We start from the raw sequence: 24817 nt of genomic DNA on the forward strand, positions 1-24817 counted from the left end.
CTGAATGTTGAGCTTTAAGCCAACTTTTTCACTCTCCTCTTTCACGTTCATCAAGAGGCTTTCTAGTTCCTCTTCACTTTCTGCCATAAGGGTGGTGTCATCTGCATATCTGAGGTTATTGATATTTCTACCGGCAATCTTGATTCTAGCCTGTGCTTCTTCCAGCCCAGCGTTTCTCTTGATGTACTCTGCATGTAAGTTAAATAAGCAGGGTGACAATATACAGCCTTGACGTACTCTTTTCCCAATTTTGAACCAGTCTGTTGTTCCATGTCCAGTTCTAACTGTTGCTTCTTGACCTGCATACAGATTTCTCTGTATGAAAATCTCTGTAGGAGGCAGATAAGGTGGTCAGGTATTCCCATCTCTTTAAGAATTTTCCACAGTTTGTTGTGATATACACAGTCAAAGGCTTTAGTGTAGTTAATGAAGCAGAGTAGATGTTTTTCTGGAATTACCTTGCTTTTCTATGATCTAGTAGATGTTGGCAATTTGATCTCTGGTTCCTCTGCCTTTTCTAAATCTAGCTGGTACACCTGGAAGTTCTTGGCTTGAAGTATATTTTAGCATTATATTGCTAGCATGTTTAATGAGTTCAGTTGTGCAGTAGTTTGAACATTCTTTGGCATTGCCCTTGTTTGGGATAGAAAGAAAACTGACCTTTTCCAGTCCTGTGGCCACTGCTGAGTTGTCCAAATTTGCTGGCATACTGAGTGCAGCACTTTCACAGCATCATCTTCCAGGATTTGAAATAGCTCAACTGGAATTCCATCACCTCCACTAGCTTTGTTCATAGCGATGCTTTCTAAGCCCCACTTGACTTCACATTCCAGGATGTCTGGCTCTACATGAGTGATCACACTATCGTGACTATCTGGGTCGTGAAGATCTTTTTTGTACAGTTCTTCTGTGTATTCTTGCCACCTCTTCTTAATATCTTCTGCTTCTGTTAGGTCCATACCATTTCTGTCCATTATTGTGCCCATCTTTGCATGAAATATTTCCTTGGCATCTCTAATTTCCTAATTTTACTTTTAAAATAGAAATTAATTTTCGAGACTTCCCTGGAGGTCCTGTGGCTAAGACCCTGTGCTTCCAGTGCAGAGGGTGTGGGTTCCATCCCTGGTTGGGGAACTAAGATCCTACATGCCTCAAGGTGTAACCAAAAAAAAAACTTTCTTAATAATTTAAAAAACGGTTAAAGGAATAAATTAATTCATATTTCAACTTTAAGCTAAATAGGGTTTGTATATTGGCTTTAGAGGACAGATTTGTTGTTTAATTTATATATAAATTAATTTATAAATTAATATACATTTTCATAAAGTTAGACATGGATGCTTAACATCATGCATTGTTCAAGGCCCTGAAAATAAAACCTATAATACACTCAATACATGTACCAGTTTAATTGAACTGAACATCTCTTTCTTCTTTCTGTGAAAGGAAGGAAGTCTGCTGCCTGTAGGACTTAGCGTATGCTGTTCCTCCTAATTTTGTCCTCTTTCCCTATCTGTATCATTACCTCTAAAATGTGAAATCCTAGACATTCTGACTATCTCTGAGATTCCTTTTTCTTAATGGTATTGCTTCCCTCTGAATATCCATGAAATTTTGTTTTCATCCCTGTGATGGTACTTGGCACTTACTACCTTACAAGTTTTTAAGTGTATACTCTCTCTTCCTTTGAGTGCAGAACTCATATCTAATTCATCCTAATAGCCTCCTTAGTGTGGAGCATGCTTTGATTCATTCATTCACTTCAGAAATATTTTACTGAACACTTCTGCTAGTGCAGAGGCTAGAAAGAGATAATGGCACAATCCTGTGCTCAAGAAGCTTAAAATGTAATGAAGAAACCGATACTCAAACTAGCCATTACATATGACAGTGAAGACTGAGTTACCAGCAGTGCTTTGGATACATAAGAAGAACAGCTCCAGCATCTGTTGGTCCCGGGGAATCAGGGAAGTTTCTGCACAGAAGGATGCATTTGGGCTGAGACTTTGAAAAGGGGAAGAACTGGCCGGGTGGACGATCTTGGTGGAATGCACAGATGCAAGAAAGAACAAGACATATTTGAGTAACTCATTTGTCTTGTATGTATTTAGCAACCACAGGGATCTCTGAATTACCCTGCTTTCCTTTGGAAAGTGTATTTGGTGTGTTTAGTGTGAGGAGGGCATGGTAACCCACTCCAGTACTCTTGCTTGGAGGATCCCCATGGACAGAGGAGCCTGGTAGGCTACAGTTCACGGGGTCGCAGAGAATCAGACACAGCTGCGCAGCTAAGCACAGCACAGTGTGTTTTACTAGTGTGTTTAGCAGTGCCAGTGTGTACAGCATGCTCTGGGTCAGCCCTAAGACTTGGATCTACATGAAGGAATGCAAATAGGAACAATTTGCATTGTATCCCCAGGATACACCAGTCTTTCTATGAAATACTGGCTACTTCCAGATAACTGTGATTAATTTAAAATATTTGTCTGCTTTCACTCCCTTCCCAAAATCTATAAATCCGAAAGAGTATAAACCCAATGAATGGCAGACAGAGGGAAACAACTAAACAGCATACATACCAAGCCTATTGGACCATTGTTTGTTCAGTAGCTAAGTTGTATCCGACTGTTTGCAACCCCGTGGACTGCAGCACGCCTGGCTTCCCTGTCCCAGAGCTTGCACAAACTCTTATAGTCAGTGATACCATCCAACCGGCTCATCCTGTCGCCCCCTTCTCCTCCCGCCCTCGATCTTTCCCAGCATCAGGGTCTTTTTAGGTGAGTCGGCTGTTCGTATAAGGTGGCCAAAGTATTGGAGCTTCAGCTTCATTGTTTATCAGGGTAAATTCACAGTTTGAAGAAATAACCAGTCTGTAGATATGATGATCAAGGTAATGGATGTTTGGGATGAGCTGTGAGATGCTGAGATTGTCTAGAGACTTGAGGATTAAATTATATCACAAAGAAGAGCTAATTTAACACTGAAGTAAGATGGTGAAAATGTACTGCTTCCCCTGCCAAATGAAAGCATCTGGTTTCCTCTACTTTTTTAATAGAGGAAAAGCCTTTGTTAGATCAATAGCTGCAGAGTAAGCCCTGAGACTGTGTTTGATTTGCTGCAGTTAAGAAACTACATGTTGAGAGGGTGGGATGATTTGGGAGAATGGCATTGAAACATGTATAATATCATATATATATTTAAAAAAAAAAGAAACTACATGTACCAACACAATATTATAAAGCAATTATCCTCCAATTAAAAATAAATAAATTAGAAAAAAGGGGGTGGGAGGGAGGTTCCAGAGGGAGGGGACATATGTATACCTATGGCTGATTCAAGTTGATATATAGAAGAAACTACATGTATGTAAAGCAACTGCAACTGGTGTCATCTGATTAAATGTGAAATAATACATTCCCATTCTCTCAAATCCTTCTCTGTTCAAAATAGGTCCAGTAGGTAAGTTACTTGGTAATGTGATAGAAATTATCACCTACCAACAGGAAAGATTTCCCTTCACTGTCACTGCACTATACATAGTGGAACAGTTCAACCATCAAGAAATTTAAAATCTAATGAAGAATTAGATATATAAGGGAACAATTGATTATAAAGGGTCCTATAACACTGCTGCTCTCCACTTCTGGCTGGCAACAGCACATCATGTACATCTGTAAATCAGGTTTCAATTTCTTTTTTTTTAAATTCATCTTTACCCGGGTGTGATGGACATATAAAAGAATTAATTTCCTTCTCAGTAAACTGATCACTGGTAATTTCCTGTAAAGCTGTTGGTGTGGGTTGGTAGAGGGGTGGCGGTGAATCGTGAGCACTGAGAAATGCTTTAGCCAGAAGAGCAGCAGCAGCACGTCCCACATGCTGAAGCAGGGAGATTCTTCCTTTGAAATGACATCCTGGTTTCCTAGGAATGATGGGGTCCCTGGGTGACAGAGGCCAGGAAGGAGTACTCCACTTCCAGAAGTTACTATAATAGACAACAGAGCCAGCGTGGTGATCAGAATGGTTTAATCTGACCATGGATTCTCCCACACAAGATAGATGGGCAGGTCCGTAAGGTTCTTTTCTACATAAACTAGAGGCTTGGCTTCAGCCACCGTAATAGCCTCAGGGGGCGCTAGTGGTATAGAAAGTGAAGTGAAAGTGAAAGTCACTGTGTCTTGTCTGACTCTTTGCGATCCCATGGACTGTAGCTTGCAAGGCTCCTCTGTCCATGGGATTTCCCAGGCAAGAATACTGGAGTGGATAGCCATTCCCTTCTCCAAGGGATCTTCCCAACCCAGGGATTGAACCTAGGTCTCCCTCATTGCAGGCAGATTCTTTACCAGCTGAGCCACAACGGAAGCCCCAGTGGTAAAGAACCCGCCTCCCAATGCAGGAGATGTATATCTGTAAATCAGGCAGATTCTTTGCCAGCTGAGCTACAAGGGAAGCCCAAGAGAATCAAGAGATGATGCAGGTTTGATCCCTGGGTCAGGAAGATTCCCCTGGAGAAGGAAATGGCAACCCACTCCAGTATTCTTGCCTGGAGAATCCCATGGACAGACGAGCTTGGTGGGCTATGGTTCATGGGGTTGCAAAGAGTCGGACACTTCTGAAGTGACCTAGTGTACACGCACACCATAATAGCCAAGACCCAGGACCTTGTGAAGGAGGCAGCTATCCCTGGGGAATAGCCCTGCATTGACATCATGTGTGTGTTCTTGATTTTTCCTCTTAGCCTATCCCCGAATGGTCTGTGACCAAATATTTACCAGGATAGTTGTGTGCTGGGAAAAGAGAGCTACCCCATCTCTCAGGAATCTCTGAATCATGCTCTGAAGTAAACCCAATCATCAGTAACTTTGAAAGTCACTGTGGTTCAGCAGTTTTGTGGGAATGGGAAGCTTATTGAGAGTCCCCAATGAAATTTAACCTGAATCCGTCCCATGGTAGTCCTGTCAGGTCCATGAATCCATCCTTGGGGCTGTCTCCCCATTTCCTAACTGGATAGTGGAAATAGATACACTAGAAAATGGAAAAAGAACCAGTAGGTTCTGAACCAAGGAATGAAGGCAGTTGTGGTAGGAGGAGCCTAGAAGTGTCTGGCACCAAATAGAAAACTGAAAGCAATACTGCAGATTTGGGAACAAACATGGGCTTCCCTGATAGCTCAGTTGGTAAAGAATTGGCCTGCAGTGCAGGAGACCCCAGTTCGATTCCTGGATTGGGAAGATCTGTTGGAGAAGGGATAGGCTACCCACTCCAGTATTCTTGGGCTTCCCTTGTAGCTCAGCTGGCAAGGAATCTGCCCGCAATGCGGGAGACCTGGGTTCAATCCCTGGGTTGGGAAGATGCCTGGAGAAGGGAAAGACTACCCACTCCAGTATTCTGGCCTGGAGAATTCCATGGACTGTATAGTCTATGGGGTTGCAAAGAGTCGGACACAACTAAGCGACTTTCACTTTTCATAGATTACTGCTACCATTAATACTTTGGGGAGACATAGCTGGAAAGTAGATGACCATGTTGCATGTGATAAATCCTCTCCAACACTCCTGTCTCCCTAAAACTTTGGATTTCTTCCTCTTCGTTTTACTAATGAACTTCCAGCATTGCAATTTCATTTGGCACAGGCACCCATCTAGCACAGGTTCTGATCAACCAATTCAGCAATCAACTCCTCTCACTCCTAGCTGCTCCAAGTAGTTTATTGAGCCAGGCTCCATAGTAAGTGTGCCCATAACTGTTTATAATCAGCCCAGTGTAACATCGTGTTTCCTCCTTTCTGGTCCGACACTTACAAAATCCATTTCCACGTACATTCTCCAGTATAGATTCAGTTCAGTTCAGTTCAGTTCAGTCACTCAATCGTGTCCGACTCTTTGTGACCCCATGAACTACAGCATGCCAGGCCTCCCTGTCCATCACCAACTCCCGGAGTTCACCCAAACTCAGCATCCATCAAGTCGGTGATGCCATCCAGCCATCTCATCCTCTGTCATCCCCTTCTCCTCCTGCCCCCAATCCCTCCCAGCATAAGAGTCTTTTCCAGTGAGTCAGCTCTTCGCATGAGGTGGCCAGACTACTGGAGTTCCAGCTTTAGGATCAGTCCTTCCAAAGAACACTCAGGACTGATCTCCTTTAGAATGGATTGGTTGGATCTCCTTGCAGTCCAAGGGCCTCTCAAGAGTCCAATACTCTCTTCTCCAACACCACAATTCAAAAGCATCAATTCTTCGGCGCTCAGCTTTCTTCACAGTCCAACTCTCACATCCATACATGACCACTGGAAACACCATAGCCTTGACTAGACAGACCTTTGTTGGCAAAGTAATGTCTCTGCTTTTGAATATGTTATCTAGGTTGGTCGTAACTTTCCTTCCAAGGAGTAAGCATCTTTTAATTTCATGGCTGCAGTCACCATCTGCAGTGATTCTGGAGCCCCAAAAAATAAAGTCTGACACTGTTTCCACTGTTTCCCCATCTATTTCCCATGAAGTGATGGGACCAGATGCCATGATCTTAGTTTTCTAAATGTTGAGCTTTAAGCCAACTTTTTCATTCTCCACTTTCACTTTCATCAAGAGGCTTTTTAGTTCCTCTTCACTTTCTGCCATAAGGATGGTGTCATTTGCATATCTGAGGTTATTGATATTCTCCTGGCAATCTTGATTCCAGCTTGTGCTTCTTCCAGCCCAGCGTTTCTCATGATGTACTCTGCATATAAGTTAAATAAGCAGGGTGACAAAATATAGCCTTGACGTACCCCTTTTCCTATTTGGAACCAGTCTGTTGTTCCATATCCAGTTCTAACTGTTGCTTCCTGACCTGCTTATAGGTTTCTGAGGCAGGTCAGGTGGTCTGGGATTCCCATCTCTTTGAGGATTTTCCACAGTTTATTGTGATCCACACAGTCAAAGGCTTTGGCATAGTCAAGAAAGCAGAAATAGATGTTTTTCTGGAACTCTCTTGCTTTTTCCATGATCCAGTGGATGTTGGCAATTTGATCTCTGGTTCCTCTGCCTTTTCTAAAACCAGCTTGAACATCTGGAATTTCACAGTTCACATACTGCTAAAGCCTGGCTTAGAGAATTTTGAGCATTACTTTACTAGCATGTGAGATGAGTACAATTGTGCAGTAGTTTAACAACATTTGATAGTTCTCTTTGCTGTGCAAATCTTCTTTTCTTCTCTTTGACTCTATAATAGGCCCTTTGGAACATGCTGAGATCTGACTTTAGTCAGTTTGGAGACATTGATGGGTGGCAGGGAAAGGAGCCTTGAGGAGAATTGACAGCACCCATGCTATACAGCTGCCTCCAGTGAGACCATGAGGGGGCCCTCCACAAGACAAGACCAGTCTCCATACACGTTTGGGGGCTACTTCATGCAAGAAGAGACATTTGGGACTTCCCTAGAGGTCCAGTGGTTTAGACTCCACACTTCCACTGCAAGAGGTTTGATCCCTAGTCAGGGAACTAAGAGCCCACAAGCCATAAGGTGTGGCCAAAAGGTAAATAAGTAAAAAAGAAGGGATACTTGGCAGGAGGTTGGGATGCTCTCAGTTCCGTGAATACTCCCAAGTGTCGCATTTCATTTCTCAAAGTGTATGTCTCAGTTAGTTAACTGAGAAATTAATTAACTTCGCATAAATTCAGTCTGTTTTGTCATTTAGCACCCAGCAGGACTATTCTCAGTGTCCGATTTTTCAGTCACTTGTGGAGTAATCCCAGTGGTCAGTGGAGCGAGTCTTAAAAACACAAGAAATAAGGGCAAACATTGAAACTTCTGGTGTCCTAACTATGCCTCGAACCAAAACATCAAAGCTTTACTTAAAGCTATCCTTTTGTTTTCTTCAATTTTTCCAGGGAAGTGAGAAGCAACCAGCCCACCCCCACTTTTATTACTTTCCTACGTGTTCCCATTTTGTTTGATCACTTTCAGTCCAGCAAAACCCTGCCCTGAACAGGCACTTTTATTACAGATGACCACACGTGACTGTGTACTCAGTTGGTTCATCACTGGGTATCCACTCACCAGTGTTGCAGCCATTGATGTTAATTAGAATTCCCAGCCTTCAGACCCAACCAGTCAGATAGCCTGCCTTCCCAAGGCCTTGACTTTGCTTCCCATCCCCAATTCTGGTGTCCTATTCTGCACTGATCAAGAGTCAACAACAGAATTCAGTGTAGCTAGTTTAAGCAAAAAGGGATTTATTACAGGGTGTGAGTTTATATAGTCTCTGAGAGTTCCAGCGAAGGAAGCTTGGTTGAGGACCTGTTGGGTACCAATTACAGTTCGAGGCCCTGGAGCTACAGTAACGGACAAGGTAAAGAAAGCCCTTGCAGAGTTACAAGGCTTTGGAGGAGAAAACTCACTGAGGAGCTAGAGAATTCCTGGTGAAGGCCGTAGGATGAACAGTAAACACAAAGCTTTGGCGGTCTGTTGAGGAAAGAGCAGATACTCACGGGCCAGAGTGGAGGTCAGTGAGAATGTGCTAGGAGATAGGTAGGGGAAAGGGGTTAACAGAAGTGAAATCATTAAGAGGCTGGTAGGCCACAATAAAGGCTGGATTTTATTCTAGGATAACAAGGGTTTACAGAGAAGGACTTGATTCATCTTGGGCACTGATAATGAAATTGTTTTCCCCATCAAGTTATATATAAAACTAAAAGATAATGAGCTCTGATGTCAGTGCCAGGATTCCCCTGAGTGGCTGAAAGAGCAGCCTCTGGGTGACCCAGTCTGAATTCCCTGACCCTGCCACCCTCCCTAACACCTTTGGTTTTGAACCAAGATATCTTGTGTTTTTTAAACAGTTAATTAGTTTTGTTGTTGTTGTTCAGTTCTTTGCGACCCCCGTGGACTGAAGCACACCAGGTGCCATCCTTTCTCCTTCACCGTCTCGCAAAGTTTGCTCAAATTCATGCCCATTGAGTCGATGATGCCATCCAACCATCTCATCCTCTGTCGCCCCCTTCTCCTCCTGCCCTCAGTCTTCCCCAGCATCAGGGTTAGTTATTGGCCATGCCTCACTGCATGTAGGATCTTAGTTCCTTGACCAGGGATGGAACCCATGCCCTTGGCAGTGGAAGCATGCTGGACCACCAGGGAAGTCCCAGGATGTCTAGTTTTTGCTTTCAGGCCTTCATGATTATCAATTCTTCCATTATATGTTTGTCATTCACCCACAGTATACGAAGCATTGAGTATCATTTGGTTTCTATGGAAGGTTTTATTTCACAAAATGCTTTGAAAAACTGCTGAGTGTGGCTGAATAATGTTACAGCGCTCTGTGTTTCTGGAATGAGCTCTGTGTGAATCTGTATTCTCTTTGATAACTATCTTTGTAAGATCTGTGGTATTTGTTTGGAGTTGTTATTTTGTATAAATGTTGTTTTACCTAAAATGGAATCTGCCTTCCTGGAATCTGTACTCACTAAGGATCCTGTTTTGAACCGAAGCCATGACTCTTCCTGTGAAATGCCCTGAAACAGGGCATCAATAGAAAAGTTAGAGGGAATGTAATTGCTGCAATTTACAGAAATGGTTACACAAAATAGACTAAGTACTCTCAGAATACATGTTGCCCAGATCCCCAAGTGGAAAATACTCCCCAGTATTTTCCACACAGGAAATCTGCAGGGGCCAGAAGCTCCCAGACTCCCGTTCTCCTGGGCTCTTGATTCTCCCTGGCCTCCCTGGCTGTGTGCCTGCCTGCTTACCAGGTGTAGGTGCTGTTGTTCAGTCACTAAGTGTGTCTGACTCTTTGCAACCCCGTGGACTGCAGCACGCCAGGCTTCCCTGTCCTTCACCATCTCCTGGAGTTTGCTCAGATTCAGGTCCATTGAGTCAATGATGCCATCCAGCCATCTCATCCCCTACCATCCCCTTCTCCTCTTCCCCTCCATCTTTCCCAGCATCAGGGTCTTTTCCAATGAGTTGGCTCTTCGAATCAGGTAGCCGAAGTATTGCAGCTGCATCTTACCAGGTGTAAGTAACGGTTATAAAAACAACTCTTGCATATGCTTGAGTGTTTACCACCAACATGAACTTGATGAATTGAAGATCACTCTTCACAGATGCCTTTTTTCCTGCAAAACCATGTCTCAGAGCTACCTGAAGTTCATACCTGCAGGATTGAAAGATAATCATGTGCCTCCCATAGATCCCAGAAATCCCACTTCTAGAACTTACCTTAAAAAGATTATTGCACAACTTCCATGGATAGATGATAAGATATTCACTGAAGCATTGTTTCTAGAAATGAAACTTGGATCAAACCTAATTGCTTGTCAATGAGGACTTACTAAATTATGATACATCTATATACTGAGATCTTTGGTCACTGAAATAGATATATACATACATATTCTGTATATATGTATCTGTACCTCAGTGCATACAATGTTTCTGAAAGAGGCAGGGGAATTGCCAAGGATGAAATGATTGGTTAGGCAGATATGAGAGAATTCTTCATGGATATTTTTTAAGCTTTAAAAATATCAAACCTTATGAATGCATTTGTTTAATATTAAAGTTAAAAAGTAAATGCAGAGAGAGGAAGAGAACCAGGGATTTCCAAAGGGACAATCAATGTAAGTTACAGCAATTATTTTGGGCTAGCAAGATTTGAATGAACATGTTTTATTTCTTTACTTTTCTATATTATTTGAATTTTCATGATAAGCATTAAAAATTTCAAGTTAAAAAGGACAGTTACATAGCTATAATGAAAAAAATAGTAAAGCAATTTTCGTTAAAACATTTTTTAAAAAGAACATTTCCAAGATTCCCTTTGTACTGCATCCACTGGCTGTGACAAGCCCCACCCATTCCATTTCTATTCCCAGTTCTGCTCCTGAAAACACATCTTAGGAGTTTTCATTTCCTTTTTTATTTTTTTCCCCAGAGTTGCTGATGGAGTGATCAAAAGTGTGTTATGGCAAACACTTCAAGCTCTCAATTTCTGTCATAAACACAACGTAAGTAATATTTCCTAATGTATTTGCTGATTTCTTCAAGATGACTCTTCTCTCCTAAATGGCTCAGGGGTCTATTTGAAGAGCTAATGATGGAAGGAGAATAAGAACCAGAAGAGCAAAACAAAAGAAAGTTACAGAACACAAAGAAGTGTAATGCATTATTCGTGGCTTTTTTCCAATTTCTATAAGAATCAAATTATTCATTCCTTATGAATTAAAAGTTTGTATGAACTTAAAAGTTTCCTTTTGCCCCAGTAGTAATGATTATTTTTAAATAATCAGTACTATGATTATTTTTAAATAATCAGTACTATGATTATTTTTAAATTGGGTTAAACTAAGTTTTCGGAATATCAGTAGTGTAACCCTCCATGGCACTTGATTTTCTTTTGTTTTTAATGTCTCTTAAGTCTTTTATACTGTAAAGGTCTCCTTTCCCCTATCTTTTTCTTTTTTCCATCATTAATTTTTCAGAGCCATGGGTGTCAGACTTGAGCATGCATCAGAATCACCTGGAGTTCTTGTCAAGACACATCTTGCTGGGCCCACCTCCAGAATTTCTGATGCTGTAGGTCTGGGATAAAACCTGAGAATTTGCAGTTCTAACGTTTACCGATTGATACTGAAGCTTCCAGTCCTAGAACCAGGCTTTGACTTCTCCTGTGTTATGGAAATCCTTTTGGCTGGTTGCTTCCTTTGTGTTATTTAACTTGTTCTTTTGCCTGTGTTTACTGTAAATTGGTGTTTATATCTAGAGACTAGTCACACTCAGGCTCAGTCTTTTTAGACAGGAAGGCTTCACATATAATACTGTACACTTCTTATTGTGTCAGCACCCTGAGGCATGTATAATGTCTGGCCATCTTTCCCACTTTTGATTGTCTTAAAATAGATTAGTAGGTTCAAGAGATGTTCACTTGATCCCATTCTTTAGCACTTTCGCTGTCAATCTTTTAGTTTTAGCATTTAGAGATCATTATTACCTCTCTCCAGTATTTCATTAAGGTTAAAAGGTGGCAATTTTCTAATTCTAATATTTCTTCTGCATTTACTAATTGGAATTCTATGGAGAAAAATTTGCCATGGACTCTGGTTACTGTAAAGTACAGTAAGATAAATATGTGATTATTCCTTGTAGATGTCAGTACTCACAGTGATGAACTGGTATCTCCAAGAATGTCTCCAGGCAATCTCCAGGAGTGAAGGGTTCGGGGGAGGTGTGGGGCATCATTATGATTTTATGTATGTAATGTATTTCAATCCTTTGCAATTATTGTTCTCTCTGATATTCAGGTTGTCCCATCTTAGGCCAGTGGGGGCTTCTTTAAGTAAGCTCTTGGGTGCTTTTGCTTATATAATGATAGTTTTTTTAAAAAAATAAACTTTTGAGTTGGTGCCTACATAGAGGCAGTGTTGAGGCAAGGATACAGACTACCATATGGTCAGTTTTGATGCCAAGAGCAGAATATCTATCCTAGTAATCTAGGATTGCTGAAAAAGAGTACACAAACATGCAACTAATTTTCAGTACTTAAGGAAAGCTTCCGGAGAAGGCAGTGGCACCCTACTCCAGTACTCTTGCCTGGAAAATCCCATGGACGGAGGAGCCTGGTAGGCTGCAGTCCATGGGGTCACTAAGAGTCAGACACGACTGAGCGACTTCACTTTCACTTTTCACTTTCATGCATTGGAGAAGGAAATGGCAACCCACTCCAGTGTTCTTGCCTGGAGAATCCCAGGGACGGGGGAGCCTGGTGGGCTGCCGTCTATGGGGTCGCACAGAGTCGGACACGACTGAAGCGACTTAGCAGCAGCAGCAGCAGCAAGGAAAGCTTCCCTTAGTGTTAAGAAGAAAGTCAGCGAAGGGCTTCTCTGGTGGCTCAGCAGTTAAAGAATCTACCTGCCAGTGCAGAAGACATGGGTTTGATCCCTGATCTGGGAAGATCCCACATGCCAAGGAGCAGCTAAGCCCACGTGCCGTAACTACTGAGCCCGTGCTCTAGAGCCAGGAACCGCAGCTACTGAGCCCACAAGCCCTAGAGCCTGTGCTCCCCAACAAGAGAAGCCAGCACAATGAGAAGCCCGCACACTGCAGCTAGAGAGTAGGCCCTGCTCACCACAGCTAGAGAAAAGCCCAGGAACACAGACCCAGTACAGCAAAACTAAATAAAACCATTTAAAAAAAGAAAGTGAGGTTTTTGTTGTTGTTAGGGTAAGTTAGAAGCTTTGACTTTTTATTGATAAAGTGTATAGAATATAGAGACATATTGCTCACAAGATACATATTTTCATGATGCAAATTGTGCTTTCAAATAATTACTGAAGATGATGCAGAATTGAATCCACATCTTTGTTGCTTTCCACCATGCTCTGAGAGGTATTCAAGTTCACCTAAGTTGGCTGCTGGAGTTTTATGGGTAATTAAAATGATTTTTTAAAAATTCTATTTACCATAACTATTTGCGTATTAGCCCTGTATAATCAGATTACAAGCTTGAATGCAGTCTCTGTGGCTGCCTTATCTTTGTATGTATCTCCTTAATGCCTGGTCTGGATCTTTTTATATAAAAGGTGCTCCGGAAACATTTATGGAGTAACTAGATGAATGTATGAATGAATGAGTCCATCAATCACCTTACCTACCTGATTATGACTTACTGTTTAGAGTGAACCCAAATGTTATTGTAGCTCTGTGAACTGCCACCATTCCTCTGCTTGGAACAACATGTTCTGTACCTTAAACTTTAAAATACTGAAAACCTCCCACTTATAACCCATGACCTTTATTAAAAATGGATAATTTTTCAGACAAACTTTATTTCTCTGACAAAAAATTTCTTCTGAACTCTGGTTACCCCATTTTTCTTACGCTATGGTAAGCCTTTGTGTATCTTTTTAAAATAAATCTATTAGCTGAAACACATGCAAAGGAAAAAAATCTAAACCATATATAAGCTGTTACAATACTACATCTAAAACCTTTATACCCTCCTTATTTTAAAGGAACCCTCATGATACTCTCAAATAGGAAAGGCAATCCCACCCATGGTGTTGCTAAAGATTCACAGTGGTAACCATGACTTATCTCCAGAGCAGTGATCCCAGCCAAGGTCAAGGTAGTAAGGGATTAAGGCCTTGCTACTCAGACTGTGGTTGGTGAAGGTCTCCTGAGAGCTCATTAGAAATTCAGACTCTCAGGCTCATTCCAGATCTACTGAGTTAGAATCTGCATATTTAACAAGATCTCCAAGAGATTCGAGTACCCATTAAATTTTGAGAAGCACTGGACTTAAGAAAATACCTACTCATTTTGTTCTTTTTTTACCCTATAATGTGGCTAGAGTGATTTATCAATTAGAGAAAAATAACTTCATGTCTGGGAATTTCCTGGCACTCCGTTGTTTAGAATTCAGTGTTTTCACTGCCGTGGTCCCCGGTTGAATCCCTGGTTGGTGAACTAGGATCCTACAAGCCATGCAGTGTGGCAAAAAAAAAAAACCTCCATATCAAAATGGCAAAATTACAGTGACCTCCAAAATGTGAGTGCGTCTGGCTATAACATCCATTATCGTCTTGTTGATATCAGTGTCATAGTTGTCAAGGAGGCTTCTCTCCTCTGATTATAAGTGTCTGTCCATAAGGCTCAAAGAACAACCTTCTCAGATATCCATTCAGGCTTATGTAACGAGGCAGCTTCTGGCAGGGAAGTTTTTGGAGACGGTTCTTAGAATTAAGGATCAGGTTTAAAATACCATGGGTACCTCTTCCTACTGGCTTGAGAGTCTGTAAAAATGAGATTGTACATCAGCCACCATAACCCAGTTTAAGCAATGTTTGCTAAAAGCTGTGTATGAAACCCAAGTTTATTAAAATGTTTTGATTCCCCTGACTTACAACTTTCTTGTTCTTTGGTGGAAAATAAGTTGATTGCAAGAGGCATTACAGAGTTTACACTTGAGTGCAGCTTTGCATTGGAGAAAGTGAATGCTGTATGTCAAAGCATCTTCTGTTCTCCACGCTCTGGTTCTTACTATTCCTGTGATTTTTACTCTCTTTTTCCTTCTTCAGTACTCCATCTATTTTTCTTTATTTGTAACTTCTCTTACCTGTACCTACACTAAATGATTTTTTCTGTTTCTTTGGGACTTGTCAGTACTTCATTTGCCTTTGTATATTTTGGTTGGAAAACAAGTGGCTATAAATTTCACAGGGATTTGCATATTTCAGTAGGCCCCTAGACAGGTAGCAGTATAAGTCCATTTACCTGGTAGTACCACACATAATCCAGAAACTTAGTATTTGCTGCAGACTCATCTGAAGGACATAACCTGTTCTTATTAAATCAGTAGCTTTTGTAGGTGAATATGACTCAATGTTAATCCAGTTTTCATAAATGTGTTGCCTAAAAGGTAGGATGAAAACTATGTTGGTTTATGTCAGAACAGTGCAGCTTTAAAAATTACCATCTAAGGCCTTAGGACTTTTAAGAGGCCTTAAAAGGTTTCTTCTAGCTGATGGCCATTCAAATGACGAAACAGTTGACAGTAATTGAAACTAAATACAAACAAGCTTGTAGTATGAGTGCCGGACTTTGGTTTTTTTTTCCCCATGACCCAGAATGAATTTAGCATTCAACATTTTCTCTTCTTAGATAGCTATTATAAAAGCAAAAAAAAAATAAAAATTTCAAAATCATCAGTTTGAAAGGAATACTTAAAGGGACTGATATCACAACAGAGAAGTCAGGCAGAGGGAGCTGATTGTTTGTGGTACTTAATCAGGAGCCCAGCGGTTGCCACCTGCCAGCACAGGGTCATTGCAAGACTGCACTAATTCATGTGGAAGTGCTCTGAAAAGTCCAGAGCTCCGTGTGAAGAAGAGCAAGATCGCGTTTAACCTATTTGCTTGTTTGGAGGGCGAATAACCTGGAAAGCTAAAGTTCTGAAGACGAGGGCCTGAGCTGTTTCCTCCTGGGGCATCCGAGCATGCAGTAGCCATTTCCGGAATAACAGTGGGTGGGGTTCACTCAGCCCACCATCATGCACGCCCCCAGCTTAGCCCTCTCACATCCAGAAAGGAGCACTTGCTTCACTGAGGGTCCTGGGATGATGCAGCAAGTCGCAAGTTCTCCACCGGAGAGGACTCTAAGGGGAGAATGCCTCCCAGTGGCGACCTGGTCTCCCAGGAGCGACTCCATCATGAGGTCACATCTCAAGAAAGCTGTTCATGATTCCAGATTAGCTCACTGTTGAGGATACTCATCTCCTGAGGCTGAATCTTTGGTGTCTCTTGTTAATAGGTGGCCATAGGTTCCAGCTGGCCTAGGACAGCTATGGTCTGTTGTCCTCTCGGAGTAATTAACTCAGCTCCCTTTCACACATCCTGACCAGATGATAAATAAGATGGTCACTCTGATGCATTTTCTTTTTGTTGTCATTTGAATGTTTTTCCAGTTTCTCAAATCTGTAACATTTATGCAATGTGAATTGTGATTCTTAGGTGGCAGCTGTTCTTATTAGAGGCACTCTGGGTGTAATCTCATTCAGGGTTTTGTTTTTTTTTTAATGTTTAGTTGATTTACAATGTGTTAATTACTGCTGTATAGCAAAGGGATTCAGTTACACATATACATATATATTATTTTTTTTTATATTTTTTCCATTATGGTTTATCATAGAGTAGTGACTATAATTTTCTATGCTATACACTAGGACTTTGTTGTTTCATTCAGGGTTCTACCTCTTACTATTCAAATACGGCTCAGTAAAAAGTGGAAGAAATAATTATATGATACTCCCTTCTCAAAAAAATTTTTTCAGTTTTCCCCTCCAATAATTTTTTTCCCTAGTATAGCAACTTTTTTTTGTTATGACAAGATTTCCAAATGAAAAATTGCCAATTTAAGGTTTTAGAAAAAAAGAAGGAAAACCATATTTGTGTTTATCTCACAGGCTGTGTTTATCATTGAAACTAATAGTTAATGTTTATTATGCTTTGTTGTTTTGATGACTCAGGGAAATAATTAAATATTTTCTTACAGTGTATTCACAGAGATGTAAAACCTGAAAATATTCTAATAACTAAGCAAGGAATAATCAAGATCTGTGACTTTGGGTTTGCACGAATTCTGAGTAAGTAGCAAGTTTTTTACTAGGTTATACAATACAGATGATTATGAAATGATATAGTTTAAATTCTTACTTTAGATATTGAATTATGCTAATTGTTATAGTGTTATTATTCAGAAAGGGAAGTTTCACTTTAATTTTTTAGTCAGCACATTAGTTCCTACTTCAGCTCCATCCACATTTATGTGCTGTGTCTGTAGGTAAGAAAGAGAACTAAAAGATGCATTTCTGGTCTTCGTGCACTTATAATCCGAAGTAAAAGAAACAAAAGACTAACACAAGATGATTGGCAATAAAGTACTAAAGTGAAGAGGCAGATGGTTCCCCGGGGGGAGATACCAACGTGATCTAGAGTGGTTGGGAAAATCTTCATGGAGCTGATGAGACTGGGAGGGTAAACTGTAAATTACAGAGAGGATTCAGAGCCAGAGCTGAGGAACAAAGAAGTCATCCCAGAGAGAGAGGAACCAAAGGAAAGGGGGGACAGGTAACGATCTCCCCCTGAATCTAAAACTCTGCAGCAGGCGGAGACATGTATTAACAGCAGACACATTGCAAGGTGGGTGTGCACGTAGTCAGTCTGTTGATAGGACCCCAACACGGGCAACCTGAGAGTGCACTGGGAAGCTGGTTTATTCTCGAAGCCGCACTACAGAAATTCTCCCTATGCTCTCACCCTGGTCCTCTCTCTTTGGGATTACATAGATGTTGAATAGCTAAGGTACCTTTGGAAGCTGAATTTTTTTTAAATGAAGTTAAGTTGATTTGTAGTATTATTTTAATTTCAGGTGTACAGTATAGTGATCCAGTGTTTCTGCAGATTATACTCCATTATATTGATAGCTTATTACAAGGTAATGGTTATAATCTCCCACAGTGTATCCTTGTTGCTTGTCTATTTTATATTAATAGTATGGAAGGTGAATTTACTCTCTGAGTACACAGTGTAACAGTTCCCTGGGTTAGTGCGTCACTGCGTGAACTGTTCGGAGAAGCGTGGCTTCTGAGAATTATTGACACTGATCTGTTCAGAGAGGCTGACCTGCTCTTGATGCATTTGCAGTTCCAGGAGATGCCTACACTGACTATGTCGCTACAAGATGGTACCGAGCTCCTGAACTTCTTGTGGGGGATACCCAGTATGGTTCTTCAGTCGACATATGGGCTACTGGTTGCGTTTTTGCAGAGCTGCTGACAGGCCAGCCACTCTGGCCTGGAAAATCAGATGTGGACCAACTTTATCTGATCATCAGAACATTGGGTACAAGTTATACTCTATGGCTTACAGAGTTGCTAACTTGTAGTAGTAGCGTGTTGTTATAATGAGCAGGAGCTTTCTGTTGTCTCCAACGTGCTACTGAGGGCGGCGGTTCTGGACTGTAGCCAAAGCCCAGCCCTTTTCTCAACGTGTGGAGCCCTAACTCCTCTCAGTGAGGAGTTTTCAGATGCCTTTCCAAGTCAAGTCAATTAGCTGTGGAATAAACTATACATTTACTTTCCTTATCAGGCTAAGATGGGGCTAAGGGTGTGACTCAGCTGCATAGAGCTTACTCTGAAGACACTTGATCAAATGCAGTTTCTGCTTTTTTCCCCCTTTGCTCTAGCACAGGGAACTGCAAGCTTTTTCTATACAGGGCCAAATGGTAAATATTTTAGGTCTTGCAGGCTATACAGCCTCTATTGCAGCTTTCAACTCCACTCCTCTATATAGGTAAGACTGACAGATTGCTCTCACACACACCATCTCTTTCCGTCTTAATAAAAATCCATTAAGAACATTATAACATTTTTCATTGTGCCTGTTTTCACAAACGAGGAAACTGAGGCTCTAGGAGCTTGCATGAATGACCGGAAGTCGTACGACTAGTTACTAATAATTGAAGAATGAGAATGGACTCCAGCGCTCTCTCTCATGAGCTTTCATCCCACGTCAGTGTCCTCAGCGCTTGCCCTTTCCACCTGGTTGGAAGAGAACAGAACCCAAAAGATCAGCTGCAAGCTTACACCTCAGCCTGGGTGTGAACAAAGTGGCAGGCCACGCACAAGATGCGTATTTAGTAATCGCTTCCCGTAGGCGCTCCTGGCAGCATGGCTGCCAGGCAAGGGAACTACTGCTGTGTGGTTCCCACACCTCCTTCTGGAGAATTCCGAACCCTGGAAGATGTGGAGTAGCGTTTCACTAGAGGCCACACCTTAAGCTTATGCTGTTTAACTGGTTTCCTATAAAGATTGTAGAAATTTACATTAGGCAGATATTAGACAGATCTGAGTTTGAATCTCAGGTCTGTGAGATTCAATCTAATGACTTTGTGACTTGAGACAGGTTATCAAACCTCTGAGCTTCATTCTCTCACTGGCACAGTAGAAATGAAAAAAATGCAACCATCATGCGATAGTTATAAAATTAAAGGAGATCGTGTGTGTAAAGCTCTCCACACCACTTGCTTACCTCCTCCTTTGATGGCAGCTGAGTGACAGACTGGGGCTTTCCAGATGGCTCAGTGGGTAAGGAACCCACCTGCAGTGCAGGAGATGTAGGTTCGATCCCTGGGTCAGGAAGATCCCCTGGAGGAGGGCGTGGCAACCCACTCCAGTATTCTTGCCTGGAGAATCCCATGGACAGAGGAGCCTGGTGGGTTACAGTCCATAGGGTCACAAAAAGTCAGACACGACCAAAGTACCTGAGCAGGCATGCACAGTGCAAGCCACGTGTGGCAAAGAGAGTTGGCAGCACTGATCTTACCTGAGAAGGCATAGATTTTGCGGGGAGGAAATGATCAGGCTCAGTATTTCTTTTACATCTGGACCTCGGAAATTAACTGTTAAAGCATAATGCTGTTTTTAACTAAAATTAATCGTGCGTTATCTGGTTTGTATTTTACAGGAAAGCTAATCCCAAGACATCAATCTATCTTTAAAAGTAACCAGTTTTTCCATGGCATCAGTATTCCTGAACCAGAAGAGATGGTAAATTGCTCGATTTTGGTGTTTCGCTCTTTGTGTTGCTACTTTCTTTAAAGGGATGGTTGTTTCTCCTTTAATATTTCTGCTTTGAACTCCTGTTCTCCTTATGACACACTGGCACAGGTCAAAAAAACCACGTAAAAACTACATAAAATGAGCCAGGAGAAGGCTTTAAAATTTCTCTTGCCCTATCCAAAGATTAATTTTAAATGTGAAGTGAAACCTTATTTCTTTCCTTCATAAGTATAGTGATCCTTTTAATCAAAACACTCAAGTACCTTTCCCTGAAATAATTATAAAATTATTATTTTCTCATAAAAAGTACTTACTGTAGTTATATTTATTTTGAAAAACAAACGCATTCTCTATTTTTTTCAGCTTCTGAAATCTCAAATCAATACAAACCATCTTTTTACAACATGTCTTTTCACATGGAAGGTCATTCCACAGAATGATCTTTACTGTATTGAAATCAAAACTGCAAACCCCAGTGATCACCTCTACACCCACACTGTGGTCTTTGCCTTTCTTTGGGAACCTGCCAATGACTACCCAACCTTACTCTCTCTAGTCATTGATTTCTTATCTGTGTTACCTGAGTTTGGGCTTTGAACTCTAGAACTCCATGTGGTCTGTTGTTGTTGCTAAGTTTCACATCCGACTCTGCCATCCCATGGACTGCAGGATGTCGGGCTTCCCTGTCCTTCACTATCTCCCAGCGTTTGCTCAAATTCATGTCCACTGAGTCAATGATGCCATCCAACCATCTCATCTTCTGTTGTCCCCTTCTCCTCCCGCCCTCAGTCTTTTCCAATGAGTCAGCTCTTTGCATCAGGTGGCCAAAGTATTGGAGTTTCAGCTTCAACATCAGTCCTTCCAGTGAATATTCAGCGCTGATTTCCTTTAGGACTGACTGATTAGATCTCATTGCTATCCAAGGGACTCTCAAGAATTTTCTCCAGCACCACAGTTGGAAAGCATAAATTCTTTGGCCCTCAGCCTTCTTCATGGTCCAGCTCTCACATCTGTACATGACTGCTGGAAAAGCCATAGCATTGACTATATGGACCTTGGCTGGCCAAGTGATGTCTCTGCTTTTTAATACACTGTCTAGGTTTGTCAAAGCTTTTCTTCCAAGGAGCAAGCATCTTTTCATTTCGTGGCTGCAGTCACCATCTGCAGTGATTTTGGAGCCCAAGAAAATAAAGTCTGTCACTGCTTCCACTTTCTTTCCCATCTACTGCCATGAAGTGATGGAACCGGTTTCTGTGATCTTAGTTTTTTGAATGTTGAGTTTTAACCCAGCTTTATTCTGCCTATACAATGAAAGGACCATCAGGGGAGACTTGTGCCCTACTCCTGATGTGTTGAAGACAGAGTGATGTGGAGGAAGGGAGAATCTGTTAAGCCAGGTCATGCTTTATGGCACCTGTGAACCATTGGGTTCAAATGGTCCTGGCTTCTCTAAGCACCTGTTCATCTTAAATGTATTTCGTATAATACCTTGATTTATATACTGGACTTCTTTTTTATTATGTTTGTTAAGACTCTTAGCACATATAATGAAAAGTTAAATGTTGAATTACAAGTATAGAGGTTGAATTAAAAATAATATTCATAAACCATGTTTAGTTTAAAGACTAAAATACAGTAGTTCCCTGATGGTGCAATGAATAAGAATCTGCATGCCAATGCAGGAGACGTGGGTTCAGTCCCTGGTCTGGGGAGATGCCACATGCCTCTGGGCAGGTAAGCCAGAGCCCCACCACTGAGCCCGCACTCTAGAGCCCACGAGCCTCAACTACTGAGCCTGCGTGCCTGAGTCCGTGCTCCACAATAAGAGAAGCCACTGCAGTGAGAAGCCCGGGGCTGCAACAAAGAGTAGTCCCCACTTGCTGCAACTAGAGAAAGCCCTCGCAAAGCAATGAAGACCCAGCACAGCCAAAAAAGAAGTGACGCAGAGACAGCAAATTCACATGTACCTGCTGCCTAGTTAAGGAAGGAGAATGGTGCCATTGACTTGGAAGCTTCCCCCTCCCCGTGTACTCTTCCTCAGTCCCGTTCTCTTCCTTGCTTACTATTTGAGTTTTGCACTCATCATTCCTTTGCTTTCTGCAGTGCTCTCATTCATACAGTTCAGTGTATTTTCATTAATGTTCAAAGCACCCCTCTAAGTAGATTGGGGATCCATATAAGTAGATATTATGGTACTGAAGGGGACATTTAGAATGAACATTTACCAAACACCAATTGCAAAACATTGTAAAATTAAGAAAATAACTTCAGCTTTTTTTATTACACTATACTGTAAAATCATGTAAAAACACTATCTTAAAAAGTCTTTGAAAGGAATTATATAACCTACTAAGGGGCTTTCTCCAAAGTATTCTTAATACTAATATATTTTAAATATGTTACTTTGTTGTTACATAACATTGAAATGCTTTACTCTGTTTTTTAGGAAACTCTCGAAGAAAAGTTCTCAGATGTTCATCCTGTGGCTTTGAATTTCATGAAGGTACCCAAGAATCAATTATAACCATATTGACTGCAAACCATAATGACTGAAGCTGGTAACTCTGGGATGGGTGGATAGTAGGTCAAATAAAGCCAGTGTAAAAATGTGGTCATTGAAACTATTAAAGAACTGTAAAATAATTACAATTAGAGGAACATCAGTGGTTTAAACACTAAATCTTTCCAATATATCCTTTAAAATAAGTAGAAGGTGAAAGAGAATGATTACAGCTGTGATGAACACCCTGCTTCTTTTGCGTTCATTAGGAAATTTGACAGTTACGTCAGTGTATTTCAGACTATGGAAATTTATGAGGATGAATGTATTCCTTTTAAGTTGGAAAATCAAGAGCTATGCTATCCAATAGGGTGGCCACTAGCCATGTTACTACTGAGCAATTGAACTATGGCTGATTAGAATTGAGATGTTCTATATTTCTATGAAAATTACCTTTTAAAAGAATATAAAATATTTCACTAATGATTTTTAAAATATTACATGTTGAACTGATAACCTTTTAGATACACTGGGTTCACGAAAATTCTAAATTGCTTTTTAAGTAAATCAGTAGAGGATCAGGCAAAATCAGAACCATGTGGACACCAAATATAGCCCTTGTACCAGGGTCAGACAAAGAACAAGTTCTAATAAAAAAGCAGAAGAAGCTCGTCTGTGACCAATCTGCCATTCTTGCTTGACCAGCTGAGACCATGCTAGAAAGTATGACTCTTCCATTCACCATGGATACTGAAAGCTTTTAATGGGACAGGGATGGAGATATTAGTATGAGTATCTATCTTTAACAACCAATTAAGTCATATTTATAGCAATGGCTTCCATACCACTCATCAGAATGACTACTCATCAGAATGAGCTATTTAAAAATACAGATTCCAGTAAATAACCTCAGATTTACAGAAGCAGGATCTCTATGAATAGGACCTTGTAGTTTATATCCTTAAGCCTCTCCCTAGGTAATTATGATGAACACCACAGTTTGAAACTCTTCTGATCTGGGAAGTAGAGCCATCAGAGTGGCCTAGAGTCAGCTGTGTAGACCAGCTTTTGTGCTCGTGCTGGCCACCGCCCAGGTTCTATCCAGCGTACTGGATTCCTTCAGTCTGAGTCCTCCTGAGACCAAGAGCCCCATGCCTCTGAACTCTTCGGTTGCCCTTACCACTCACTGCTCCACTGGACCTCACCTGCTTTCTACCTCTCATTGCTCTGACCTGCTCTAACCCAGCATTCCGCAGATCCTATCCTGGAAGTCTAATTCCCCAACTTTGTTGGCTTGTTAAACACAGATTTAAAAAAAAAAAAAAAGCCCACAGGTTGCTTGGCCCTACCCCCAGGGCATTTGATTCAGTAGATTTGAGGTTGGACCAAGAAATTTGTATTTCTAGCAATTTCCAGGTGAAGCTGATGTAGCTGGCCTAGGGACCACATTTGTGAAGTCCTACAAACTATTTGCTTTACAAGTGGCACACACCTGACCTACATTTACCCCCTTCAAAACATTGACTTACATCAAGTCTGCCCTCAAAAGACTTTAAATTGGCAAAAGAAGAGCAATTCTACTTATTAACAAGTTTCAAGTTCTGGATACTATACAAACGTGAAGATTTTCTAGACTTGTGTTTGCTCTACCAAGTTGTTATTCAGAGTTTTAAGGTACAGTAACAACATAGGCTCCTCTTTTTAATATCTTCTTTCCTCTCCCGTCTTCCAAAGGAGTGTCTGAAGATGAATCCAGATGACAGATTAACCTGTGCCCAACTCCTAGAGAGCCCCTACTTTGACTCTTTTCAAGAGGACCAAATTAAAAGAAAAGCACGTAATGAAGGAAGAAACAGAAGGCGTCAGCAGGTACCTCGGTTCCAAAGTTAAAGTGCTATAAAAACGATTATTTTCCTTCTTTACCTCTCAAAGTGAGACTAGGCGGGCACCAAGATCTTTTCTTTGCACTGGTTTAGTTGTGTTTGTTTGTCTAATAGAAATTGTGATTGATGCAATAAAAACCATAATACTGAAAGTTTCCAGATTGCCGCAAAATCTTATTCCAAGAATACTTAAAGTTATTGCACAGTTCTTTTGTCACACTGATTGGATATCCTCCCCACCAAGTCATGTAACCCAAAACACAACAGTTTCATACAACTAAGCCCTGATTACAGCTGAACTGAGTTTGATGGGCATTATGGAAGAACCCTTGTACCTTTCTG

The 24817-nt window shown here is 41.2% G+C and overlaps 1 protein-coding gene across 1 annotated transcript in view; it reads left to right on the forward strand.

Annotated features, from left to right (window-relative positions):
* Positions 1-24817, forward strand: part of CDKL4 (cyclin dependent kinase like 4) — a 35636-nt gene that overhangs the window by 8621 nt on the left and 2198 nt on the right. Inside the window, exons 3-8 of the mRNA XM_068979255.1 lie at positions 10913-10985; positions 17026-17116; positions 18177-18374; positions 19998-20080; positions 22539-22595; positions 24327-24461. Of these exons, the coding sequence (XP_068835356.1) occupies positions 10913-10985; positions 17026-17116; positions 18177-18374; positions 19998-20080; positions 22539-22595; positions 24327-24461 (637 nt within the window). The remainder of the gene's footprint in view (positions 1-10912; positions 10986-17025; positions 17117-18176; positions 18375-19997; positions 20081-22538; positions 22596-24326; positions 24462-24817) is intronic.

Source organism: Capricornis sumatraensis, chromosome 1 (genome assembly GCF_032405125.1).
Source record: "Capricornis sumatraensis isolate serow.1 chromosome 1, serow.2, whole genome shotgun sequence".
In the NCBI taxonomy this organism is placed as follows: Eukaryota; Metazoa; Chordata; class Mammalia; order Artiodactyla; family Bovidae; genus Capricornis; species Capricornis sumatraensis.